The following is an 18,414-nucleotide window of genomic DNA, read 5'->3' as shown; positions in this document are numbered from 1 at the left end:
AATCAGCTGCTACTGAAAATCCAGCTCTGCTGGGGGAACCCGGGGAACTTCTGTAGGAGAAACCTGCTTGGCAACATAGCAGGGAGGAGATGAGGCCCCAATGACCTTAATAGAGGAAGCCTGGGCAATTTAGTAGATAACATATTGATAAAGGCTGGTGGGCAGGTAGGATTGTTTCACTTGGAAGCCAGACTAAGGAAACGCTCATTGTTCCCTGGCTTCCTTGAATAAACAGCAGGATCCTCTGGAGAGCACAGGATGGCAGGGATGTAGCAACGGGAAGGGCACATTTGCCCTCACAACTTAGCCCTGAGCATGATGAGTCCCTCCAGGGTGCTGGTTTTTCTGCAGAAAAAAGAGGAGTGACGAGCAGTGAGGGACCCACATAGATCTCACCTTGGTTTTTACAGAAAGCAAGTATTTCTGTCAAATCATTTCCCCAGTTTCTTCTTATGCCTCTTTTTTTATTTGTCTTACTCACAAACAAAGGGCTTCTTGCTTTGACTTTTGCTTAAGTTTGAGGAGAGATTTGAAAAAGCCATAAATGAGAACGCAGGGTGAACAAATCCAACAGGCAGCAAGTGTCCCGGGGCGGATTTCCATTAGCCAGGCTGGGCTACAAAGCACAGGAGAGCTTCACTCCATGGAGCAGAACCACTTCCCATTAATGTTATTTGAAGCATTTTTTTTTCCTCCTTTTTCTTTACTGTAAATCCATAGCGCCCAGTCAGCATCATTCGACAGTCTGCGCTGTTTCATTTTGTTTTTTTAAGCTTATTTTTGATGGCTTCGCCAGGAAACTGCAGAAACGCTTTGATCTGGCAGTTCCCTTGAGTTTCTGAAGTTCCCAAATACATTCTTCAGACTGGGCAGCAATTCCCAATTTCCTTCCCCTCTTTCTCCCATTTTTTGGGGGGGTTTGTTTTCAGTGCAAGCTGTTCTTAACCAGAATTTCTGACTTAATATAGTTAATGTTTCCACTCCAGCAATAGCACTCGAAAAGGCCTCCCAAGCACTATGCAAACAACTGCTGACTAAGGGCACTTAGGGCAGTACTTGTCATGGGTCCTTATCTTGAAAAGCTTGGAGGTAAAAGCCTTACTTGAAGGCAAAAACACAAGAAAAACGCTATTGACAGCTTAAAAATCTAAAAGCAAGAGAGAAAAACTCCATAGGGTTCTGGGGGCTGCAGGGAAATGGTGGTGAATGCATCTGCAAGCGGCTCAGGTTGCAAATTGCTTCTCCGTCATTAATGCCACGGCAGCGAGCGGTGCACAAAGGGAAGTGGGATGCGTAGGGCCCTAATTACAGGGGGAGCAAAATAATCGCCGCTCGCTCCCTTTGGAAGCGAGGCGGCTTCCAAAGCTGCAGGGATTTCTGGCAGCGACGGGCGCAGTTAGGGATTGCAGCGGGCTCGGGAACGGCGGGCGGCGGCGGCACTGAGCGCTCCTCAAACCCACTTAAATCCATCCACCGCTTGGCCAGGACGAGGCACCGCTGCTGCTGCTCCGAGAACTTCTTGTACTTACAGACGCTCTGGAATAACTATTATTTTGTCCTTTCGTGCTGGAACAGCCCCTGCTTCTAAAGGAAGCGCTTTCAGACACTCGGGGCCGGGTTAAGTTCTATAAAGAGCCCTTAATTTTGGTTTAAATACTTTTATAGAGTTCGGCGCAGACTGGAAGGGCAGTTTTCCATTTCAGCAGCGTTTGCTCCCCATAGGGTTTGGTGGGATACGACGGCGTTTGCCTGAAGAAGCCATCGCCGGCAACGCTGAGTGCGAGCAGATAAGGCCTAAGGAGATTAAACACGTGCTGATATCCTTAAATAATCACCAGGCCGACCTCTCCAGAGCTGCACATTAACAGCAGGGCAGCAAATAGTTTCATGTGAGGACTGAAGTGATATCTTTGCACTGCAGACTTCCCTTGTGACCCCAGCATCTTCCTTCCACGCTGCCCTCAGACTTCCCTCCCCGCTGCGGATCTGCTCCGAAGCCATTGAGCTCCCTAGCGCTGTTGCCGAGGCTGGAAGACAGACTTGTCCGTGGGGGAAAGCGAGAGATTTGGGCAGCACGTGTTCAAGGTCATCTGTGCCCCTGTGGTCCCTTTTCCATCGGCTCTGATTGCTTCAGAGCTGAGGCCGAGCCCGAGGCGGCATCTCCAAAGGCTCCTTCCCGAGTGACGCAGTGCGGGGTGCCGAGCCGGGCCCCGGAACAAGGGCCTTTTGTGGTGCTTATTTGCAGGGGTTTGCAGTGATTGCGTTTGCAACCGGCTCTGCAAATATTTACAGTGAGAGGCAGCAAACGGAGCCTGGCGGGGGGAGAACCTTTCATCCGTGGAGCTGGAGCCAACGCTCCTCGGGTGCTCCGAGACGCAGGCGCTTCCCACTCCCCGAGCTCTTGCAGGGCAAGGGAGCTGGTGTCTCCCTGGATTCAAGGGCAAAGCTGTGCAGGCAGCTCTGGTTCTGCCCATCTTCTTGGGCAGGATTAAGGCAATGATCCGCTATTGCAAAGTGAGATTTTATCCCTCTAAAGAGAGACAACGAAGGGCACCCCTAGAAGCGCGTGCCGTTGTTCTGCCCCCCTCCAGAGCTAGTTGGACCCGTGTTTCCAGAGGCAGGCTAAGCGCAGAAGGGGGACAGCACAGAGAGACGGGGCAGCTGCTGGGTGAATATTTGGCTCCCCGAATATTTGGCTCCCCATTTGGCTGTGGGGTCGTGTCCAGCAGCAGAGCTGGGGGGCTGGCAGGCGAAGGGGCCCCGGCGCTCGAGCCGCCGCCTTTCCCATCCCGTGTCTCGGTCCAGCCTCCCCTGTCACTCCTGTGGAGGGGCAGCATCCATGGGGATATTTCGGGCTGCTTTGGCCCTGGAGGCGCCTCTTGTTCCCTACCAGCTCTAAGGGATTCCTGCTTGTGATTTACACTTCAGCAATCAGCTTCTAGGTGGCTGAATGGATGAAATCCCTCCTCTGAACCAAGCCTAAGAGACAGAAAATTCTAGGTAGAGCTCAAGGGCAAGCAATAGTCTATTTTTTAAGAGGAAAGAGATTTAAAAGAACATTTTGGGCTCACTCGAGCACATGCAGCTGATCACAGCATCTCTGGAGGCTCCCACTCAGAGAAATCGCTGCTCACCCTAAATAATTCATTTGCTCTTCAGGAATTTTCACCCCAAGTTCACAATTGAGCCACGTGCCAGAGCAATTGCCCTCCTTTAAAGCCTGACTTGTAAGCGTACAGATATGGAACTTGCAGAGGGACGAGGTGATAAAGCACAAGCAGAGGAGATACCAGGAGGGAGTGTTTAGGTGGCTGGTCCGCATTCAAGGAGGAAAGGGAGCAAATGGTGCAAACAGCCGCAGGCTCCTGGACTCCGTGCGGATACAGGGAGAAGGTGGCAGCGTTTCTGTGTGTCACCATGCAGGCCCAATGTGCCCAGGGCAACGAGGGACCCTCTCGCTTTAGCTTTGCCTGCCTCTCATCTCCCACAAAACGAGGCTGGCGGCGGCTCCGCGTGAACTCTCAACTCTCGCAACCCTTTTATTTTTTGCTCCCTGCCTGGGAATATTCTGGGTTATTCTGAAACGGGTTGTGCTTTAAATGTAAGTGTTTCCACGTAGGGTCACCCCCCTCCAGCCCCTGGGCCCGGCTCCGATACCTATTTTGAACATTCCCCGGGGAGAGCGGTTGGGATGGAGGAATTCCGGGTGCCCAGAAGCCCTGGGAGCGCCGCCGTGGCCGTGCCCGGCGCGGGGCCCCTCAGAGCCACACGACTATTTTGAGCTTCTTGGGAACCAAGCGCCCTGCAATAAATATTAGCAGCCATCACAAGAGAACCGTGGGGAAAACGTACGGTTAATGTCGGCAGGCGCAAACTTCTCGTCTTTAATGCTAAGCAGCTATGCAAACAACTTCAGCTGTGGCTTTTTGGATGCAAAATATATAGCTGGAGCCCCTAGAGCTACAGTTACACCCGTTAGAGGGTTTTAAGAGGTGAGATAGTGAATTAAAAGGGTGCAAGGAGTTAGGGATGATCCACACGCATCGTTGCAACCTGTGGTGAAACAAGCAGGAGCTGCGGTCGGCTCCGTTTGCTCTCCCGAAAGGCTCTGTCACCTTGTGCTGGGATGCGAGGAGGAGGAGGAAGCCATCGTATGTTGGCTATCACAGCATGGGGACTTGTCCGTGCTCAACGCCACATCCGCGATTATTTGAGCTTCCTCGGAAAAAAAACAAGCAGTTAAACAACGAGGTTGCTTCATCCTGCAGTAAGCTAGGCCGGGCTTTGTCCTGGCGCGTGGTGCAGTTCTGCAGAAGCCATAAAGCCCAGCCTGGCTGGGGCTGGTCCGGCCGCTTCCTGCCCACGGAGCGGCGACACCCCAGGTTGCTTCGACCTGCAGGATTCCTCCCCAAGGGCTGGAACGGATGCAAGAGCCGTGTGGGATTGGGATGAGGCTGGCTAAAGACTTGGGAAACGTCTGTTAAAGGCCACAAACCGGACAAGTTGAAAACGGGTGGAGATTGGGGTGAAACAGGAGACCCTCAGAAGCATCAGGTCTCTCCTTCCTCTTTCCCAAGCATCCCACGGTGGACTTTGTTGGAAAAATGTATTAGACTGACCTTAGTCTCCATCAGTTCTTACGTTCAAGTTCACCTCTTTCTATTTACAGCAAGGTTATAAAAAGCTGCCCTGTGTTTTTGTGCTTGGGAGGCTGAAGAGAGTTAGCGCTGAACGCAGACAGGGGAGGGGAAAGGAAAAGGAAGGGAGCAGAAGATTTGGGTGAGCACAAAAAGCTGAGGGATCCAGGCACCCAAGAGGAAAACGGAGCTTTAGGAAACGCAAAAAAAGGCCACAAGTGGGGGAAAAAATAAGTAGAAAAATACCAAGGAGTGAGGAGGTGGCAGGAAACGGCTGCAGGGCGGGGATGGATAGTGTAACGTCCCCGGGATTGCAGGGCAAGACTGTAAGAGAAACAGGCCCTAGTAGGTGGGTGGTAAAGGCAGAACCGAGTGACTTCATATTTTAAATATTTAAACATTACGAGGGCTTGAAGGTGGACTTTGCTCCTTCAAGGGAGGCTGTTTAATGCTTCTTGCTCTCCCAAGGGGCGGCCCCTTTCATTTGTTGCCTATTAAATGTAGGAATAAGTAAACGCACTTAATGCTGCGAGTCGCTAACACGCCAAGCCGTGCGGGGCTGACACAGGCCAAGCACCCCCAGAACTTATTTATTAATTAAATTCTCTAGAGGATCGCACGACTTTTAGAAGCACATCTTAATTTTTGTGCCCAAACCCCGTTTTCTCCCCCAGTTTTGTGCCAAAACAGCCTGTTTTCTCCCCAAGGGGTGAAGCACAAGAGGAGGAACAGCTCTGCGGTGACTTGGTGGGAGTGTTGGCTGCAGAGTCGCCCTTCAGGAGCCTTTCCCTTCTCTCAGCTGGGCAGCGAAGATCAGGTTAGGCCCCAGGCTAAAGCCCGGATTATCTTTGCAGCAATGACATAGCTCCGTTGTCATCTGGATATCTGATCGTACAGGGGGTTTTAGAGGCGAGAGCAAATAAGGAAGGGAGTGAGGAGAGGCCTGCAAAGAGGGAGAGGGTTTGAAACGCAGACAAAACAGTACAGGCGAAGGATTAAGAAATGGGGAAAATGCAGTTATTGCAGTAGACGTGGAAAATGAAGCCTCGGGGGATAATTTTATGGAGGCTGGAAGGGAAAGGTTGCTGCTTTGAGGCCAAGGAAACCATATGAGCCAGCCTGGTGACAGAGAAAGGAGAGCTCAGACAGGAGCCTCTAATCTCTTTCCCTGGCCCAGCTATAAATACACTTGAAGTCTGTTTTCATGCCTTAATGACAGAGAGGAGGAGCAGAGTTTTAATAAAAGCTTTATAGCTCCTTCCAGTTATGCAAAACAAACGGGCAGCCCACACTCCAAGGAAATCTCTTGGTGCAAGGGAAATAAAGAGCATCTTGCTGGGAAGAGCCTTGAGTCTCTGCCGGACACGTGCACGGGAAGCCCTGCGTTGCATCCACTCCTGCAAGCAGCTATTCCCTTTCAAGAGACCATTTTTGTGCAGTTAGCACAGGTCACTCTGCCTCTAGAAGCAGTTTTCTTGAATATTAAAAGGATTAATCTCAAATCCACCCCCTTATGTATATGAGCCAGCATTGCAACAGGCCTATATGCAGCTAGGAGGTACAGGAGGGTCTTTAGATAGGGTAAGAAATCGCAACGATGCCAAAGTCAGGGTGGGAGATGCGTTAGTTGAAATAACGAGCAACATCACACAACGTTATGTGGGTAGATCTGGGTGGGAGGAGAGGGTTTGAGGCTGTTGTGCATCGAGGAGGTCGCACATCACAACTTGCCTCCTGCTCAGGATAGCGGCCTGTCCACAGCGCAAGCTAAAACACCAGCTTGTTTTATTGAGATGAATGGTATGGAAGCAATTATAAATAAAAAAAGAGGATTGAGACCTTTGGAAAAAAATCACGTGCGATAGACTCTTGTGGTCTCTCTGGTACCAAAGACCGAGGTATATTGGGCTGCCAGAAGCAGAGCTGGACCCACCCAGGCAAGAGCACAGAAGAGCTTTGAAGCGAAGAGATACGTGATGAAGACTCAAACACCGGGGTTGGTGCCTTCCTCCTGCAGGCCACCCACGTGCTGGGGCCCAGAGCGCTCCAAACATGTTTGCGTGCTCGTTTGCAACGTGCTCAGGTGCTTTTCCTCCCCCCTGAACCCACCCCGGAGCAGAGTTTGTTTATGCGGTTTTGGAAAAGGACCCGGTTGGAAGGCAGGTGGCATGAAAGACTAGAAATTCAGTGGGGGGAAATGGGGGGGAAAAAGAATAATCACCCTGCAGCATTAAAGAAATTATTTCCCTTCATCAGAGCAGGGCGGGGAAGCACTAAGTGTTTGATTGGAAAACAGAATCAATCCCAAATGCAGCCTGACTGGTCAATTTATTGCAAATACCACGCAGGAACCCTACCAGCCTTGAGCCTTGGGATGAAGCTGGAGGAGAAGCGTTGCCCAAGCTCGTGGTGACATCTAGAGGAAGAGGATTTAATGGCACAGTTGGCAGCTCCCGAAGGGCAGGGGAAGGCAGAGCCTGAACCAGACCCTTATTTCTCACTCCAGAGTTTGCTGTTGCAGGCACCGCAGCAAAGCAGCCATTGCTCAAATGCAGTAGCTAATATTAAATACATGTATTTATGTATATATCTCTATATAGATGCCTTAAGTATATATGTTTGTGTATATATCTATATATAGAAGTTTTTATCCTTCAGGTCTCATGTTCAGGTGTGTTCCAGCCCAGCAAACAAACCTGCTTGCAGTAACCACAGCCCAAGCAAATAGAGGAAAAAGGGAAGAGCCCAAGTCTCTTCTTGCCTCCTCCTCCCCGACTCAAGGGCTCAGGTAGTCTCCACATGCCCTTTTTTCCAAGCCTCCTTCTCTCAACTTTGCACAACCTGAACTGTTACCCTCAGCCCCGGAGGTGGGTGAAGAAAAGACCGCAGCGAATCCAAGCACAAGGCAGCTCCGGAGGAAAACGAGCCGTGTCTGTCCTTGGAGAGACCTGCCGAAACACGCAGGAAACTTCAGCCAAGTTTATTGCTTCTCCTCCACACGAGCGGGGCCCACCCAGATTTGCAATTTTAACTACATTTAAAAAAAAACAAAGTGCAAAAGCACAGACTTTACTGGCTTTTATAGCCTCACCACAATGAAGATCAAGAAGAGAAGTGAACAGTGAGACCATTCCAAGGGGACAGGAGGACAGCGAGACCAACTTCTGCCTCCAGGTCGAAAATAACCCTGTTATTTTTTCTTTTTGCCCTTTCTCTCCCAGTTAGACTGCTGGAAAGGTCTCTGCCTTTGCTTTAATTCCTGGGAAGACTTCCAAGCAAGTCAAACTTTAAATAAAATTGCCCAAAGAGAGCAGGAGAGCAGGAAGTTGAGGTCTGTGATGAAACCCACCTTCCTGTCCATCTGCTGGTAAAGTTGAAGGTTTGGTCAGATAATTGCCTGCAATTACGTGAGCACCTTTTAATAGGGTGCTTCCCCTCTCACCAGGATGTGGGGAGCCAGGAGACCACTGGGTTTTCCACATTTTCCAACAGCTCTGGCCGGGATCTGCTGTGGATATGGAGCAGAAACCCTGTGGAGAAGCCATGGGGACCAGTCTGCTGCAGAACCTGCCCTTGCAGGACCAAACTCCACCCGAAAAGCACCACGTTGGTACCATTTTCCAAGCCAAATTCAGATTGAAAGACCCGCCTGGAGACTTTTTCAGGATGTACTACATGCATTGCTCTAAGCTGGGGCATCTTACACCTCTGTTTTAATACAGAGCTGTCGTATTTACATTTATTGCACCTCAAGAAGCACATGAAGCCCTTTCTGCATTCAGCTTCCACTTCAGGCTCTGCTATTACAATAACAGAATAATATCAGAGCACAACTTTATCAATATTAAAATAATTATATGAAAAATCTCATTTCTCGTCTTGCTCATGTCACTATCACATTCCTTTTGGAAAAAAGTTTTTCCTTCCACATATTATTCTCCCTGCTTCTATTCCCTTATTGCTGCTGCCTCTACTGAAAACTTTTCTTTGAGTTTTGCTGCTGCTGTGACTTGACACTTACCAGAAACTCTGTTTCTTGCTGGTTCTTCAGAGCAAGGGCACAGATGAGAGCAAATTTACAGCTAATGCAGAATAAAAGTAAATATATATACTAGCAGATCTGATAAGAAAGGAAGAGAGGAGGTGAAGGGAAAATAGAGGAGGCAAAAAGCGGCTTTAGCCAACTGATAACAGAGCTATGAAGCAAGAATTAACAGTAAGGATGAAATTCTTCCAGGATCCAGAGAGGAAATCCTTGGGAGTCAGCCAAGACAGCGGGTTTCCGTGGCTGTCTAACTGACCAGCACTTGAAATAAAGCCATTGTATGAAGCTGTTCTGGGTAAAATCCTGATTTTTGGGAAGTTGCTGGGAATTTGGCTGTCAGTTTGGGTGAGGTCATGTTCCGCTTTGCATTCACTGCTTTCAGATCTTAGTGATTATTTAGGAGAAAAAGCATTGCTGAAATGTGCAGCAAGGAAGATTCGCAAATTAACAAGTTGGTCTGTAAGGACAGAAGTTCTCAGCACAATAATGTCCATCAGGAGCCTTCCAGGGTCTAGGTCCATCCAAGATTTGGAGTTGCAGAGGGCAAACTGCCATCCCCCAGCACACCCAGTGCACGTACTTTCAGTCATAGACTCCCAAAATCTGCTTCTTTACCACCAAAGATGGCAACAGCCACTACCACCATCCAAAAGATGCCACCTCCAACATAGTCATCACCATCAAATCTAAGAAAATTTCCCTCTCTAATCTGGTACCCCCAAGAGTCTCTTCCTTCCATCCTCCAGCAGGAGCTCTGCTTTCAGTCATACAAATTATTCAGTCATTTTCCAAATTTGTGCTTGTTTGTTATCTTCCTTTGGAAGGATCTGTGGGTCAATCTGCAGCTTCCTGCCCACGTTGCTGTGGAAAAGCCAAGAAACACTCTTTTCTACGACCTGGAAGACGCACAACAGCTTGACATGTGAGATTTGTTACCTCCAAAGGGCTGAGGGTGTCTTCAGTAGACGTAAGACATCTACTTGGGGACTTCTGAAAAGAACACTCATGTCCTTCCACACGCAAATGCTTCCCAAAACTCAGCCCAGAGAAAGAGGAAACACTTGCAAATCCTAATGGCTTGAGGTTTCGCTTTGAATAACTCCGAGAGAGAAAGAGTTGTCCAGAGAACTGAAACCAAAAGTAATTGAGAAAAGCTGCCTCCTACAAGAGAAACCGAAAGTCCTGACATCCCGAAGGATGTCGGGTATGAATGCCAGCATTCACTTGGATAGGAACAGAAAGGAGGCAAATAAAGGAGCACACAGGCTGACATTCAGAAAGCTGGAGCCCCCAGCAGCAGCTGAAGATGTCCCACAAATTAACCACTACTGAAAGAGCAGCCCCAGCTTCTCCTACCATGAATGTGAATGTCTCTTCTTCAGCCCAAACAAGCTGCTTCTTGCTCCTAATCCCTATTCCCTTATTTTCTTTCCCAACCTTTCCTCCTACAGGGATACTTGGGTCTCCCCCTTTGGGGAGCTGCTGCAGTGTGTTGGCTCTCCGCTTTCTCAAGCCTATGCACAACCCCATTCCTCCTACACAAAACCATTTCACAAATTAAAATATAGCTCATCACAGGGTAGGGTTTATATTAATGATTTTGTCCCCTGATGTGCACACTGCTCTATTAAGCTCATCAAATACTGTCCCCGTGGAGAAGCAGGACAAGGTGTTAGTTTTCCTCACCTGGTTCAGCAGGGATTAATGATGCTTGCAGGACTTCACCATGCTTACCAGAGGACCCTTTCCTCCATGGATGATCACATCATGGTCATCCTCATGGTACCTTCCTCTCTGACAGCTGTTTGTGGTACTTTGAGATGTCCACAGAGCAAGAAAAGCCCAAGTTCTGCATGTCGTGAACATGGCATACAATGAACAACAGGCAAGTTGCTAATGGGTCTGATGGGTCCACCTGGGCAGGAAGAGGTTTTGGAAGCAGTCTTTGCCATTTTATATCACTTTTCTTTATGTTAATCAAAAATACTCGTCAAGAATCAACCAACTTGCCAACATCTTCAGTTGCCTCACAACATCCCTCATCATCCCTCTTTCTCTCAGGTAAAGGTATCCCCAGCACTGTCATCACACATGGTACTTTTAACCACACAGTTCCTGCTTTCACCTTTGCTGCCCCTTAGACTTGAAAGAAATGAGATAAAATAATTCATTTTTATGCAACTCTTTTCAACTCCTTTAAATTCTTCCTTCTCTTCTTGTATTTCCTTGTCCATCTTTACCAGTTATCTCTTGCATTACAGATTTCAGTTTGTTGGGAGAGACATCTCCGTGTTATTCCAGTTTCCCCTGCAGCACTCGAGATCATTCACGGGATACAACCAAGACTTGCAGAGCCTCCTCCTGAGATTAAGATAACCTATGCAGATGCCTGGCTAACCTCCCATTTGCTGGTATTCAGCCAAATGATTCTGCTCATTTAGAGCCAGCCACCTCTGCCCTGCTCAGGACTACAAGGTTTGGTTTCTTTTTCTTGGCCTTTCCCACTAAGAACAGCAAGATCCGTTTTATTAAGATCTTTATAGTTCACAGTTTGTGGGATTGATCAGCCCCATCACATTGAGCCTCCTCATTGCTGTGGGCTCATAACAGCCCATGCCAAATATCCAGGTCACAAGCAAGACCAGTCCAAAGAGACACCTCAATTAAGAACATCCCTCACTGGGGAGATGGTAACTCCAGCATAATTATTTCCCTGGTTTTAAGAGCACCAAAGGGCTTATTCTTATCATGAAGAGATCATGTTTACAGGCAAGATGCTGTGCTAATCTTTGGATTTGCAGGACTAGTAGCTGTAATATCTTATCTTCATCTGCTCTGAGTCGCACACTGATCTGAAGGGAGCGTTCTGCAAGGCACCTGTGATGAGCTTGCCCTGAAAATATTAATTGAAGCAATAACAGTGAAGCTTAAGTAATTTGATGTTGAGGATAATGATTTGTGAGCAAAGATAATTACTCGGTAAGTGCAGCACGACTTCTGTTTTACCAGACAATAACAAGTCAGGCTATCATTGACACAGAGCAACTAAAGAGACCAGTGTTATCTGCAGCGCACTCTCCTGCAAAGGCATTTTGAGAGTGCTGAAAACTACCCTTCATTGCAAATGAAAGGGCAACAAATAACTTGAGCCCGCTGATAGCAAGGCATTTCATTCCTGTTTGCTACACAGGACAACATACTGGATTCTAGTAGACCCTTAGATATTCAGAATTAGAGAAAGACAATAAAAGGCTACTAGACTGATCCCATTTCACTGGAAAACACTCTTTATAGGAAGAGAGCACACAACATCACAGGTTCACTGCTCTAGTTCTGAAGTCCCTCAGTTGTGGCAATACTTTGTTCCTAGTCCTTTCCTTGCTGCCAAAATATTGTGCAGGTCTTGGGTAAAGGAGACCTGAGAAGCACGAGCAGCAGTGGGAGAAGATGGGACAGACCGTTAGGAAGATACATTTGATGTCTCTAGAAAAATCAGCTGACTAAAGGGGTGGCATTTAAAGCCCCTGTGCCTTAAACCCATTCGGGCTCTGACACTCACAACACTTTTTGGAAGAAAACCCAGTGGTAATATAAGGATGTTTTGTGAAAGCTACACTGTAGTTTCCAGGGAGGCCCAAGTGATACACTTTAATAGCTACCTTCTTCTGGGAAATAAAAGTTTCCATTTGGGCTAACTTTGATGTGATAATAGGGAGGAAAAGTACACCTTAGTGCTCGTCCATTACTATTTTACCAGCTCAAGAAAGTCGGATGGAAAATGGGCTTTAATCACAGATCAAGAACAAACAAACATTCATTTCAGAAAAGCCATAATTAGGGAGAAGCAAAGAAAGAGGCACTGCCATCAAAAGCACCGGGCCTTTAATAGTTTCAGGTCACAGGCCAACAAACAAGTAACTTTAAAGGGGATAAGCCTGTGTAGGGAATAAATACAAGCCAGCCAAATTTGCAGCAGATTGTGCAGAACAAAGGGGTATTCACATAGGATTTTTTAAAAAGGATAAATATAAAGTTTTTCAGTGTTTCCCTTCAGATGTTTCACGGTTAGGAGGCTGGTCCACTGCAAGAACTCACTCATTTGGGTGCTGGTTTAATGGAAAACTCCCCTTCCAATTCACTGTGTGACTGCACGGTGACAAGAACAGCCACAGCGAGGGCTCAGAAACGGAGCAGATTTGGGGAAGCAGGACCACCCCAGCATCCTTCAGACCACCTATTGCTCAGGCACTGAACACAACATCATCTTTTTTGCCAAGAGTTCACAAATGAAAATCCTTCTGCCTTCTACTCATAGCTCACATATGCACATAAAACCTTTAGTTTCTTTTGATCCTTCTATATAAAGCTAACAAGACTGATACTTATAATTAAATATGCTCAAGTAGATGAATATGTACAAGCAGTCTGAGCCTCTCCCGTTGCGGACAACTCGTCTCAAAGCAACACAGACGTCATCTTCAGAGTCACACTTTCTTTATAGGTCTAGGACCACTGGTGCCAGCAGATCACAGGAGGAGAAAAACACTGGATTCGAGTTATGGGATTCCTGGTTGCAAGAAGAGCTGTGGTTCTGTGCTACCAAGGCATGATGTGCCAGTGCTGGGAAAGGGGGAAGGAGACAGACCTCAAACAAGACACATATGACAGTCCCTTTCTGTCCTCCAAAGCCCAGCAGAGCAGCACTCCAGCCCTGTGCGACTGCTGCTCCTGCCATATGGAAGCTGCAGATTGTTTCTAAATATTGGAGAGAAGCTGAGTCTGGAAAAAAGATAAAAATGATTCTGCAGGCTCCAGTTTTGGCTGGAGCTAGAGGGTGTCTGTCTTTTCCCAGCAAAATGCTGGGCCTTCCCTGCTGGAGGGAGCTCCTTTCCAAAGCCTCCACACTTGCACGGAGGCTGCAAGAGCAAGATGCAAACCCAGGTACCACATCTGGCGTGAGAGGGAGGCCTCGACATTGTCTTTTATTTGTGTGTGTTCCCTCAGAAAAGACAACAAGCCCTTGAGCTGTCAGCATTACCTGGCTTCACCTCCAGCCATTAGATTAGCTACGAAGCTATAAACAACATTACAAAGTAAACAGAACCCAAAACAAGATTTCTTTTTAAAAAAAAACTCTGTCCCAGGGGCCAACCTGCAGTTTCTTCGCCCTGTTCTAAAGCTGGGGACACAAGGTTCATCAAAACTCACCCAGCACCTGGAAAAGCATGTGGATTCTGGGTCAGAAATCAGCTGGCAGCAGAATATCTTCTCAGTAAATCCCTTCCTCCGTCACCCTCGGGACCTGTCTTGCTCTGGGCACATCCTTAGCTTCCTCTCCCTCTGTTTAACAGAGCAATTACCTCTCCTGTCCATACCTTAAAGCTGATTCACTCGGTCATTCAAGAGTTAGTGGCATTGGTGATGAGGAAGGGAAGAGATGGAGGGAGAAATTATAAGATATTAACATGTTGACAGCAGGCCACAGATCATAACTATCAGAGGAAATATTCGCTGTTCATAACTGCATGAAGTCATCGTCTCCAGCACTCTACAAACCGTCTCCTCCCCTTTTTTAGGCACAATTTTGTGTGATTATACAGGCAAGAGGCCGACTGCAAATACTTTGTCCAAACCACATCCCCTCACACCTCCCAGGCCGCATACCCCTCCTCGGGGAGCGCGAGGAATCTACAACCTCACAGAAGTGAAACTCGACGCTTTACACAAGACCTAAGCGCGTGTTTTAAACAAATAATCTCCCCGAAAGAGCAGCTTTGGGAAGGCGCAGGAATGTTGCAGCCCTGGGAGGGCACAAGCAAGGCAGCGTCTGCAGGAGGCCGTAGCTAATAAAGGACATTACCTCGCCCTCAAACAGCGCTGAATGTATTTGGTGCATTCGCAGACCCTTTCAGGCCGAGGCCTCAGCCCTGTAACTGGAGCCGCTTTTCTGCCTGTGGAGGTCTTAGACTAAAACCAGACGGGTGGGCAGGGGGCTCCTCCTCCCGGCTTGGATTTCAGGGCTGGAGACAAAAGGCTTTCCCAGGCGTGCGTTCACACTCGCAGGAATTAGGGCCAATCGACTGGAGGAGGGAGGAAAGGAGGGGAAAAAATAATCACTGTGCGTATGTTTAAATATATTTCAGTTCTGCTGCAGAAATGCTTGCTTAGATTGCAGGAGACACTTAAGCGCTCTGTGCAGTTCTCCAGGATGCCCAGCTGAATCCTACCCCCAAATTTCTGTCTTTCCTGCTTGGAAAAGCTCTTCCCAGCTGGCTGGATAGCCCAGCTCTGCCTGCCATAGCCCAGGGTCCCAGCTACAGATGCTGCTGGTGACAGGTGGCTAGAGGTGATCACAAATGACGGGGAGAAAATCACCCGCTATCCAGCACCAGCCTCATGCAAGTTTGGCCAATTTTAATGGATTTGGCTCTTGGAGCACAACCACTCGGGATTAAGACACAGTTTTTCATATTTGGTTGAAGTAGTTAAAAAATTACTGCTTCCTGGGGTTTATTCTCTCCCTTTACCCTAGTTAATGCTTAGCCAACAGAACAGAAGGGGCCAAAAAAATTAAATTAATTGCTATTAGTGGTTTGCAGCAAGTTGGTTGGCCTTGAGCTGGCAAAACCACAGCAAGCACGTCAAGGGAAGATGCTTTGAGTTTGTGAGACCTCAGAAGGGCACTGGGTTCACTTTGGAGCCTCCCAGTATAAGAAATATGAATAAATCCATCCAAGGGCTACCAAAATGGCCTAGGGACTGCAACACAGGGTGAATAAGGGGAGACTGGGTTTGCTCAGGAAGAATGTGAAGGCAGGATCCAATTCCTGTCTGCAACTACCTAAAAAGAATGGGGAGAGCGAAGAAGCCTTCCTGGGCACTTGCAGCAAAGGAAAAAGAGGCAACTTGCACAAGTCGTAGCACAGAAAACTCCTGTTTTGAAAAACTTGCTTATCTAATAAGTGTGGTCAGATTCTGGAGCGGAGAGACACAGAGATTGGGACATCTCCATCCTTGGAGGTACTGGAAACTCACCTGGACAAGGCCCTGAGCAAACTGCCCTAAGTCTGAAGCTGCTTTGAGCAAGAGTTGGGCCAGAGATCTCCAGATTGCCCGTACTAATTAAACTTTTCTACTCTTCTGCAAACAAGCCTTGAGTCAGTGACTGCTTGAATTGTTCTACTTACATCAAAAGACCACGTCTAGCTGCTGAGCTGGCATCAATTTGCCTGTGAGAGTCTCCGGATGAAGGTTTCATACCCACACGTCTTATCTGCGTCAAGTTCTTGCCGTTTTATCGCCGTTTTGCCGAGCCTCTCCACACGGACAAGCCCTGCAGAGGAATGTGCGACCATCCCACAAACAGCCAGCGTGTTTCATCACCTCACCGAGCTGCTGGAGCCTTTAATCACGTTACGCTTTTCAGCTGCGGTAATTACGGCGGTGCAAGCTGATACTGCAGCGTGTTTCTATGAAAACATTCGCTTTTTCAAGTTCACCAAAACATTCTGCCACGCAGAACACACTGTGCTTACTAAAAGCAGCCATTATGGAAACCAAGCACGCTGATGTTTAACTTGCTTTGATTTAAGGCCATCAAATAAAGAAAATCCATCCCAGCCTCTGGGGAATTGCAGCAGGTCCCAAACAAAGCCCAAGTCCCCTCTCTTCCATCCAGTTGCAGGATGCAGATGAGGCTGAAGGAAACCAGGAGCATCTCTGGCCACTACAACCCAGGCAGCGAGAAGCAGCTTCCAGGCTGGGCTGTAAAGGATTGAGAGTGGGGACAAAAAAAACCCTAGAGCAGTAAAGAAAAGTCCCTGATCACATCTGAGGGGGAAGCTCAGCTCCCACGCAGCACTTGGAGATAGAGACTGCAGTTCAGCAAGACTAACCCTTTGCCAGAAGTGGGGGATTTTTAGGGACTCTATAGATCACTGCATATAGAAGGCCTGAAGCTGTGCTCCCTTCTCCTAGCCTAAGCCAACTGCCAACCACTATCTTAAATTAACAGTTTAGGGTATCCATGTATCTGAGGAAAGCATCTCCAGAGCTTGCAGGACACTTTCCCTGGCAGCAGGACACTTTCCTCCAGCATGATTGGAAAAGGTCCCTTCTTAACCCCAAGGTACCTCTGATCTACCTGGGTTTGTCTGGATTCAAGTCAGAAGGAGATGGTTCATTCACGGATCAACCACCGATAGGGCAGGATCTGCTTATAAGCAGACCCAGGTATCATTTTGGGGGTTAACAGAGAAAAAACGAGCTTCTGGTTATCCAAGGAAGGAGTCTCCTCCACGGGGTGGCCTTAGGAAAGCCCTCCAAGCCCCACACATAGGAATAGCTCTAATAGACGGCACACAGAGGCAATTAAAATGCAGAGGAAAAGCCAGGGCTGAGCCTGGAGCTGAAGCAAGTCTCCCCACGCTGAAGGCATGACCTCCTCAGCATGACAGCCCACAGCGACCCCAAAGGCCAAGCTGGCGACGGCAAAAGGGGACCCAGCCAGCCCGGTCATCCCCGCCGAGCAGCCTCAGGCCCCCGGTTTAATTGAGACCCGCTCCCATAGAGCCCCATTGGGAGCGGGTAGGAGAGAGTCCGGCCCCCAGTCACACCGACAGCCACCCTAGGGAGCAGAGAGGCCCCTTTTCTTTCCTCCAAACAGCCACGATATCCTCACGAGCCACAGCAGAGGAAGGAAGAGCCTGCACAGAAGCCCAAGGGGAATTTGGCACTCAGGGCTAGAGACAGGACCAGCCGCCCTCCCCATTAGGGGATGGGAGAAGGGGTCCCCTATAGGCCAGGGGCCCCCCTTCTCCTCCACAATAAAACCCATATGGAATAGGAACAGGCAAGGAAGCCCCTCCGTGGGGCAGCCAGGGATGCCCTAAATCCATGAACCCCTATGGCATAGGAAGGTGAGGTGTTGCTTAGAGAGCACCCCCTTATAAGGCAGGGGGGCAGCAAGGACACCTATAGAATTGGGGGTGTCATCCGCCCCCTTATAAAACAGGAGGGTAACAGGTGCCCTGCAGTCACCAGGTGATAAGGGGGTGTCCCCTACTTAAAGGCAGCAGGATGAGGAGCTCCCTGTGGCCTGGAGGGGCAAAATGCTCATATAAAGTAAACAAATAAGTCACTCCCTATAGCTGAGTCGGGCTGGGGTCTTATATAAGACTATGGGGGGTAGTTCCCGTTATAAGACAGGCCGGAAAGCACCTTCTTTCCCTCCCCCGTTACAAGGCAGGAGGGTCCCCGTGGGTCTGAGGTTCACGAGGGACACAAGGTGCGGGACACCGGCGGGGAGGGATCGCGGCTCCTACCGGCTGCAGGAGGCGGCCCCGCCGGGGGTGCTGTCGGCCGCTGGCGAGCGGCTGGCGCGGGCCCCTGCACTGACCCGGCTCCGCCTCCGCCGCGGCAGCTTCTGGCCCGCGGGCTCGGCCTCCATGGGAAGGGAAAGCGAGGATTTGAACCGGGCACCGGATAATGGCGGCAACGGCGGCGGCGACCGGGGCGTTTGAAAATGGCGGCGGCGGCGCCCGCGACCAATCAGCGGCGCGGGAGGGGCGCGTTGCTAGGAGACGCGCGGAGGCGGCGGGAGCGGCCCCGCGCAGCGCGGCGCCCCCTGGCGCCTCGCGCCGCCGCCGCAGCCTTGGAGGACCGCGCCGGAGGACCGCGGGGCAGCGAGGGGAAACTGAGGCACGAGCGGACGAAATGCTTCGAAACCCACCA

At 49.2% G+C, this 18,414-nt stretch overlaps 1 protein-coding gene across 1 annotated transcript in view; it reads right to left on the bottom strand.

Annotated features, from left to right (window-relative positions):
- The window catches only part of NET1 (neuroepithelial cell transforming 1), a 38,007-nt gene extending 22,123 nt beyond the window's left edge, over positions 1-15,884 (bottom strand). The window contains exon 1 of the mRNA XM_026044301.1: positions 15,870-15,884. Coding sequence (XP_025900086.1) covers positions 15,870-15,871 — 2 coding nt within the window. The 5' untranslated portion in view covers positions 15,872-15,884. The remainder of the gene's footprint in view (positions 1-15,869) is intronic.
- Positions 15,885-18,414: the final 2,530 nt, after the last annotated feature.

Source organism: Nothoprocta perdicaria, unplaced genomic scaffold, assembly GCF_003342845.1.
Source record: "Nothoprocta perdicaria isolate Ctin4 unplaced genomic scaffold, notPer1 scaffold_359, whole genome shotgun sequence".
NCBI lineage: Eukaryota > Metazoa > Chordata > Aves > Tinamiformes > Tinamidae > Nothoprocta > Nothoprocta perdicaria.
The sequence above is the reverse complement of the archived record's forward strand: the minus strand, read 5'-3'. Positions and strand labels throughout refer to the sequence as shown.